The sequence below is a fragment of the Neolamprologus multifasciatus genome, chromosome 16 (assembly GCF_963576455.1).
Source record: "Neolamprologus multifasciatus chromosome 16, fNeoMul1.2, whole genome shotgun sequence".
Taxonomy (NCBI): domain Eukaryota; kingdom Metazoa; phylum Chordata; class Actinopteri; order Cichliformes; family Cichlidae; genus Neolamprologus; species Neolamprologus multifasciatus.
Window position 1 is genome coordinate 24,707,646 of NC_140454.1, and position 9,067 is coordinate 24,716,712.

Below are 9,067 nucleotides of genomic sequence, written 5' to 3' on the forward strand. Positions count from 1 at the left end.
ACGGGCACACAGGGTCCCATTAAAACATTTAAAAGGGTTGCATAATACTCTCAAATGCTGGAGGACATATTTGTTTTTTGGAAACATGAGTTGAGGAGGATTTGGGAATTGATTCGTTTCTGTGAACTGGAAAATAAATATCGAAACTGAAATTTTCCTATATTGAAAGAAAGACTGGTTCAGATTTAAAACGACAGGGATTTACTTTAATTAACTTTTTTTAATACTTTAGCAAAAAAAAAAAAAAAAAAAATGAAGTCAACGTGCAGTAAAAAAAACTAATAAATTTATGGCTTGAACCTGTTTAAAGTTTTAAAGTGTGCATCATTAGTGGCAATGCTACTTTGATATCTAGATCCTCACATTTCTACATGCTATAGCTGTAGACTCACACCAGGGGGCAGTGTTAAAGTTTTTTGGAACAACTTGTCTGAGGGCTGCTAACATTTGCATCTGTGCTGTAATTGGTCCTCTTGCTTAATGAGTGTTAAAAACAATTTTAAAAAATCCACTTTCCAGAGTTCTCATGTAAACTTTCTTGATCTTTAATGATTTTTCTTCACTTCTTTCTCTTCGTGGTGAACTTTAAACTGAAATAAACCAATCACCTTCCTGTCCCTGCGCAGTGCCAACGGCTGCTGTTGATAACCAACACAGACTGCACACAAGCATGTCTGTGTTGATTGTTACTCAGGCCTTTACCCTACACAGACAGACATAAATATAGTATGACAAATAACTTGACTCGTGGACTGGATTTCCCAATGGTGCTTGTGGTGTTGAAGCCTATTAATTAAAGTATAAATTAGTATTAACCAATATAAACACATGAGCTCATGTCTGGCTTATGTGGGAGCCATTCTTACAACTGAACCGCTCATGTAGTAAATTTACTCTGTGAACACTGCCCTCCTTTTCAGCAAACTAGACATGACCAACATGTCTGCAAATTTGACACGGTGAATGTGTTTGTACTAATGGTTTGGCTACACCGCCATCTTCATGTCAGCTCCAGCTCTTAAAATCTATTGTTACTGACACCCATGTATACAAGCTGCAGGGCTGAGTCACTATTTGCAAGTCAGTCACACAAAGCAGGAGCACGGCTTCGGTTTCTCTGTAACACAGTCCAACATCCGCTCATTCTGGAGTCATTCCACCGAAGATTATTGTGGTCTTTCTGCTCAACCATCCAAATCAGGGATGTCAAATATCGTGGACCACATACAGCCCATTCTGATCTTAGGCAGGTCGAATGAGTAAATCTCATCATGGCCCAGATTGTCCTGTAATTATAAAACAAAAGTTTAAAGGCTACTATATAGTTTTGTTAATTCACAGAAAGTGCACCATTTCTTTTTTTTTTCTCTTTTGACACTGTGGACCCCTTGTAAAAACTGATTTTCTTAAATGACATAAATAGTTGAAAAAGCTGTTTATTACATTATTCTGTTGAATGACCACGTGGTAAGCCTTTATCCATGGAAGAGTTATAAAACTTCTGAAAATAAGTCCAAATATTGTGCCGTTCTATACATGGCTGCTTCCCCTGAGCCTGGTTCTGCTGGAAGTTTCTTCCTGTTGAAAGGGAGTTTTTCTTTCCCACTGTCACCAGAGAGGGCCATCTGATTGTTGGGGTTTTCTCTGTATTACTGTAGGATTGTTACCCTACAATAATACAGGCTACTAATCTCAGTATGTGAACACAGCAAATTGACCTTGCAAGGCTACTCACATGAAATGAGTTACTAATTCTTTTTTCATTACTCTTAATGGTTTTTATTTATTCATTTGTACATATGACAACTGTTACATATGTGTGTTTTAATGCCTCTTAGCACATTTTAATCTTAACCTGAATTATTAGACTCCTCCAGGGCAATATGCTTGTCTATAAAGTGGATCTCAAGGTTAAATTCAATATATTTTCTTTATTTTTGTGATTAAGAATTTCATGCTGAAAGTATGCTGTGTGTTTTATAAATAAAGCTGTAAACCATTCAGAAATGGTCCTTTTTTTTTATTAGTGTGCACTCAAATATGCAACTCTATTTTATCTAATCAATACTCAGATATTTTTTTTAGGTATCTGTCCCCTGGTTCATTTTTATGGTAAGAAAAGACAGTAAAAGTTTCAGGCTTTCATCCGTAATATTTTTTTGTTATATTGATGTTCAGGTATCGCTTCAGGTTTCAAAGTCCAAAAGAAAAGGGTCAAGAGCTGCAGTAACCCTACATTAAAGTAATCAAGCATTTAAACTTTGTTTTTCCAATTAGTGTACTGAAAATATCTTCAAAGATTAAGTTAAAATTTACTTGCGGTAAGGTGTTTCTGTTCTGTTTCTTTGCTGTAGAATGTAATATTTAAAAAAAAAAAAAAAAACCACAAGAAAAAAAATCTGTTCTTTTTCTCTCCAAACTGCCCACGAAATGTATTCACTGCACCATTCGGATTCACACCTTCCACTCTGGACAGACTTCTGGTCTCCAGTCAAAACTAATCTGGTAACGCCCGAGAGCGCTCGAAATACACCACCACCCAAATGCGTGCCCCCTTATCGGGTTTTTTTTAAAAAAAGCATCACCACCACAAACAGTAATTTCGTTGTTACTGAGCACCGGCACCCTGGGAGCTGCAGAATTGCTCTTGACATTTTGTTGATTTGAGCACCCCACCCCCCCTGCCATTTATTTACCTTTTCACTAAATGGAAGTTTTCACTGAACTGAGAAAAAAAAAAAAATTCCACGTCAGGGAGCTTTTCTTTCCATTTTCTAATAATTTAACTTTCAGTTATTCCCCTTTGTATTGCCCAGAAATGTTAATTAAATCCAGTTCATTGTTCTTTACTTTTGATTCACTCGACTTGTTCAAGTGTTAAAATAAAGTTATCCCTTTAAAATTAACACTCTAATCTATTGTAATTCATGGTTCACACACTCCCAGACACCAAACCATACAGTTGCAGCTATTTTTAAGCTCTTGGTCTGATGCAAATCCCGACAAATCCCTTTGGCTCAGACGGGGTATGACACATCGTGCCTGGCAGCGAACGTCCTCCACAAATCAGAAGCCGAGTATCCTCATGAATTTTACAGTGCAATCAGTGCAGAATATATCAAAAACAGCTTTCCATCAGTGCAAGTAAACCTAAGAGACTCGAAGGCTACTTAAATGTCACATCCTGAGTAGATTCCCAGCTTTTCTTCCTCCTTACATTAGTCGTCAACATGGCAGCTCAAAGACTTTTCTCTTTCTATTCTCCGATCAATACTTTACAATTAGAGGAACCAGAAAATGTCTTTTATGGTTGCTTTGACTGGAACTCATTCCACAGCATTAGCATAATATATTGCAAGTGTGCAAGGAAGCTACTCTAATGCTGATGCCTGCCTTGGATCTAAACCACATTTTTCCTGTTTTTCTGATTATACAACAACTTCTCTTTTCTTAATCAGACAACGCTACCTCAGAAAATGACTCTGCGCCCCATTGACCTTGAAAATTGAGCTTTCTAAACATTTTAACAAAGTAAAAAAATAGTATTTAAACTTCTAACCATAACATAGTCGTTTTTGTAACTAAACCCAATTTAAGCTGTTTTCACACATGAACTCCAGATAATAGATAATAGATAAAATCAAGTCTGCACAGAGGTGGTCTCACTTTAGCTGAGGTTTAGATGAAGCTGCTGTCTGGGTACAGCTCACAGGAGGCAGTGCGCACGATACCTATTTGCTTGCTGTGAATTCTCCATACACATTACATTCTCGCCTAACTCTGCAAAGCCAGGCTCTGGTCAAGACCCAAAGTGGTCCTGACGTGCAAATTGTTCCCCTGACCTGATTTGAAGTGAAAGACTAATCGATCTCTCAAACAACTGATTCCCTTCAGGATCCCTGGAGCCAAGTCTTTCTGTTTTACTGGGCAAAGTAAATGACTAGAGGTCTTTGAGCCTCAACAATCTCAATCTATTCTCCAACTTTAAATGCATAAGAAGCACAGCTCGCTGGCTTGTGGCCGGGTGTGGTATATGAACAGCACAGTGGGACGCTTTTTGTAAGAAGAACTGGAGGGCAGGATGAACTAGCCCCAGGAAAAGTGTGGATACAGACAGCGGGACGGTGACCATGGAAGCTGGAACCAGCTAATGAGTGCGTAATAACTCACCAGCCAAGTCAATTAGCTGACTTTCTACTAGGGAGCCAGCAGGTTAAGACTGGTTTTATATTTCATCTGAGTCAGACATTTGCATCCTCACATACAGCTTCACTGTGTAATTATAGGAAGAAAAAAAAATCAGAAGCATGTGTGTGCAAAATGCACGAGCACTTTTGCTGCCTGCAAATAACCAAATCACAAGAGAAAATAAAAGTAAACAATGCTTGAAAGTGAAATTCCCCTCTTGTCCTGCAGGCGGTCTTATCCTTGTAGCTTGAGTCTTCGACCAGAGGCCTCGGCGTTTGAGGGTCTTGCGCATCATCTTTGCTGTTCCTGTAACATCACTCTTCTGGACAGAGATCTTGGATGTCATTCCTGGGATCTGCTGGAGCCATGCACCCAGTTTGGGGTCATTGCACCGATTGTTCCGATTATCACAGGGAACACTGTTGCCTTCACCCTTCACATCTTCTCGAGCTCCTCTCTCAGTCCTTGACATTTCTCCAGACTCTCATGGTCCTTTTTCCTCATGTTGCCATCACTTGGTATAACTACATGGCATCTTTACACAGCCTAAACCTGGGGTCTTGCCTGATGTGGTAGACCCCTGCCTTTACCGATCTTGTATTTGGAGCTTGTCCATAATTAGTGCCTCTGCTTTCTAACAGTCCAGTTAGCAACCCACTGATAGCATTAATCAATATCAGCCACTTTGTCTACCTGTACATGCTGTGCAGGGCCCTGTCCTTCAATGATGGTTAATATTCTCACCCCTCTTCTTTCTGCTGCTCGAGGTATTCACTAAGCACTTGATTAGTTATGTCCATCTTCCTGATTTACTCCTGTGTGCATGTCGTTTCATCCTGGACAGTGGTTCTGACACTCACTAGTTCTCATGCATAGATGTATGTGGTTATCCCTACCATGTTCACATTAGTCAGTAAGCCAGTGAAACCTTCTGTTTGTGAGTAGCAGCCAATAAAAAGAAAGCTACCTGAAAAACAAGGGTCTCCTTAAAACAAGAGCTAAAACAGGACTGCACCAAGGCCTTGTATAACATTGTTAAATCTGAAAACTGTGAATTATGCAAAGCACTTTAATAGAATCCAAGAATAAAAATACAGAGCTGGAAATGGTTTTAGTGGGTCTCATTTAAAAGTGGTCTAACGGCCCCAGAGTCAATCTCCTGGTCAAAATTAAGACGCGTTTGTTCCACCTCTGCTGCACCTCTCTCTTAATAACCTCTTAAAAGTGGAAAGACACTTGTAGGCTGATTCAGGAATCCTTATGTGGACTGTTACGAACACTGCAAACAAAAAAGCATCACGATTGTTTGGTTGGAGAAGTTGTTGCAATGAATATGTAGGAAGGATTTGCTCGTATTGAAAGAAAGAAGTTTCTTTAATTATTAAATAAAACAGAATTATTATATTTTCTCCCTCTTATATCAAAGCCGATCTTTCTCGACTTTATTATGCACCACCCTGCAGGAATCACATGCACTGTCTATTTCAGTTTGAACCCTCGAGCCAGCTACCAAACATGATCCAGATGGCTTCATGATCCGGCACGAAAGCAGCACGGAGACGAGGGCTAGAACAGCTGGTTTAGACTGACCTGTGTTACTGTGGCTGAAGACTGCCATGGTCTGTCCACCCACTGGGTGCATTGTAAAGGGATGATCCTTTGGGACCTCCAGTGATGCATCGTTCTCACCCACAGCATCCAAGGCTATCAGCTCGTCACTGAGGCTGAAACATACCTGAGAAACAAAGCTGGAGGTCAAGCACGATGCACTGAAATTATATCGATCCATCAGAGGGAGGTGGGTCAGAGCAGCAGCAGACAGTGATGGGATGTAATATAGAAGAAAGAAAGAGTTAAATTACACAAAGCTAGCTGTGATATAACCTTGATTTTAAATATAGAATATATAGGTGGGACTGCGGATATTTGGACAGTGACACAATTTTAATAATTCCAGCTTATAGGCCATCACAGCAGATACGCAACAATCACGTTTCAGCTCAAATGAAGGGCAGACTCTCAGCTGGTTAAACAACAATATTGCATTAACTTTTAAAGTCATTTTAAACACATTATTTTACACGTTGAAGTAATAAAACCTTTACTATTAATACTTTGTTGACAAACCTTTGCAGGCGATAAATACCTGAAGCCTGAAACACTTGACACCAACAAGAAATTTTTTTCGACTTTGTGATATTTAATTTTTCTTATAAAGGGTGTAATCCCTAAAACTCTCAAATTAAACCAGAGTCTGCACTTTAAGTCATTAATTCATAAGGTAAGTGCAAATATTTGATACACAAGTCAAATATTAAAAATGATACCCATGTCCAAAAATATGAAACTAACTTGATTTAGTATGAAGGTGTGTATATCATTAGAAACAAGAAACAACCTGCTAATCTAAAAAACAGGAAGAAAACAGGCGGAAAGGCCTTTAAATGTCATCTCATTGTAGTTAAAAACCAGCGTGTTTTATTCAAACATTTAACCAACAAACCAAATCATCCAAAGCTGACTCACCTCTGTTTTGCCTTGCTTCCTGTCGGGATTGTGAGAAAACAGAATAATTTAACATTTCATTAATCTCAATAAGTCAATAATTACAATTTTCCCACAGCTACAGCCAAGATTCAGTTTATGATGATGATATAAACATTCAAAAACTGGCATTTTTGTTAAAAATTACTTTTTAAAACAGCTGCTGAACAATCAGCTAATCACTGCAGCACTAACACTAAAAACTAATTCGGACACATCCACACTGCGGTACCTACTTTCCAATGGTAATCTTTCCAACTTCTCCCTTTTCTGCAGCTTTGTCCCACTGCTGAGATAAATACTTGGGAACCTGGAGAGAAATATACGAGTTTAAAGGCATCATAAGAAGGGTGCGTTCATGTGCTCTTGGGGTCGGTGGAGTTTGGGGAGTTGCTCTTCTGACTGTTGTGTTTACCTGAATTTTAGTTGACCAATTTATATGCTGATATTTGCCGATGTGCATATTTAGGGTGAACTATGCGTTGACGGTCATAGCATGGTTGAAGGACGTTTCTCCCATTGCTGCCGTTTTAAATACAGATATCGATAGAGGATCAAATGGCTAGTTTAGTCCCTTTATCAAAGGGCTCTAATCATAAGTATCACATGCACTGGGAGCTGGCACCATTAGCTGCCACCTTGAAGTTGGAAAACAACACAGTTTCTGATGTAATCCCAGAGGTATGAGTCCAAGATACCTGATGAAAAGCTGAAACCACTTTTGAGTATAACATCATTATCTGGACATTTTCTATACTTATTTTTATGAATGTTTTCATCTTAAACTTTCTGGACTGAGGGAGAAAATGTCTTTGATGTGTTATTTGGGATTAAGATTAATTTACAGAAAACAGATGTTTTATTTTATTACTGGAAATTTGCAGTCATTTTAAATTTTATTTTATATTCAGATGATCTGCGAGGGAAGTGCTCACCCGTTAAGGAATTAAACAATGAAAAACCAAGGGAATAAGTCACAAAGCCATCCTCTAATTTATTTTGAATATCAAGCATATGGATCCCTTTTCTCTTTATTCTCTTCTCAAGTCACAATTATTTGTAATTCTTGTATTGCAAGAAATATTTATTAGACTTAGATATTGATAAAGGACAGCTTAAAATCTTGCTCTGATTCTTCCAAGTGGGCTTTCGTGTAAAGTCAATGCTTAGGTTGGTTTTTCTCTTGGTCACAAACTCACAAACATATTCCGCTTAAACACTTATTGTAAAGCAATAAGTACTAGCACTTCTTAAAAAAAAACACACACAACACAACACGACAAAAAAACGTTTTTCCAATTTCATGTAAGTTACCCCCACCCGGAAGCTCGTTTTTCCGATTATTCTCACGCCACATGATTGCGCAATAAAAGTTCTGTAGCTTCAATCCTTGGATCAAGCCAACACCTTTAATAACTAAGGTGAATTGTTAAAAAAATCACTTTTCAAAGCAGTGCCTGTGTGTACCAATAAACTGATAACACCTGTGAACGTCGGTGAAGATGAAATTACGTCGTGATTTGATCATTTTCAGGTAAACAAACCTTCACAAGCCACACGCCTTTACTTTGTTTGACTCCAGTCAGGTCAACCTCCATTTTCTCTGACATCGTTTTAAACAGTAATGCGAGAATTGGCTAAATAAACAAGTACAAACAGGGACGCCTGGCTGGTGAACATTCAATTTACTCAGGAGTATCCAATTAGACAGGGAGGCTTCAAAATAAGACTTCCTGTTCTATCTTTCAAAATAAAACGAATTTTTATGATTAAAAAAAATACTTGCACAGAAATGTCAAGTCTTGGTTTTATTATTTAAAATAGCCTGAGGCTGATTATACCTCGCTTCTTATCCTTTCATGGAGAAAAGAAAACCACTTTATTTTCCTCCATTATCTGCAGGTTCACGCACAGATGTAAAAAGTTTGGGCTTGTTATCTTAATTTTTTATTATTTAACATCCTCCATTTCCGTGGACACATTTTCAGCTCTCAACATTTTGATTAATGTGGGACTGTTTGCTCTTTAAAGACTTCATTTATCACGGATCTGCTGGAGGAGAAGTAATGACATGACGGGGACAAATGCCACAGGCTTGTGTGATTTTATGAGCTACAGGCCGCCTATTAAAATTACATGACATCCCATGAGCAAGACAGTGATTAAGGGTCGTGATCTTAAGCCTTCTCCATCCAAGTCTTAGACTATTTCCTCTAAAATAAGCCTTCAGTATGTGCATATTTAGATTAGATTGAAAAGAAAAAATGCTAAAATGTTAAAAGGAAGCTCAACAGCTAATTGTGTCCACTTTTTTTTTTTTTTTTTTTTTAATAAT

The 9,067-nt window shown here is 38.2% G+C and overlaps 1 protein-coding gene across 1 annotated transcript in view; it reads right to left on the minus strand.

Annotated features, from left to right (window-relative positions):
* Window positions 1-8,444, minus strand: part of LOC146500887 (general transcription factor IIF subunit 2-like) — a 77,549-nt gene extending 69,105 nt beyond the window's left edge. The window contains exons 1-4 of the mRNA XM_085134796.1: window positions 8,277-8,444; window positions 6,969-7,042; window positions 6,715-6,733; window positions 5,779-5,923 (exon numbers count right to left, since the gene is read on the minus strand). Coding sequence (XP_084990922.1) covers window positions 5,779-5,923; window positions 6,715-6,733; window positions 6,969-7,042; window positions 8,277-8,342 — 304 coding nt within the window. The 5' untranslated portion in view covers window positions 8,343-8,444. The remainder of the gene's footprint in view (window positions 1-5,778; window positions 5,924-6,714; window positions 6,734-6,968; window positions 7,043-8,276) is intronic.
* Between the last annotated feature and the right edge of the window lie 623 nt (window positions 8,445-9,067).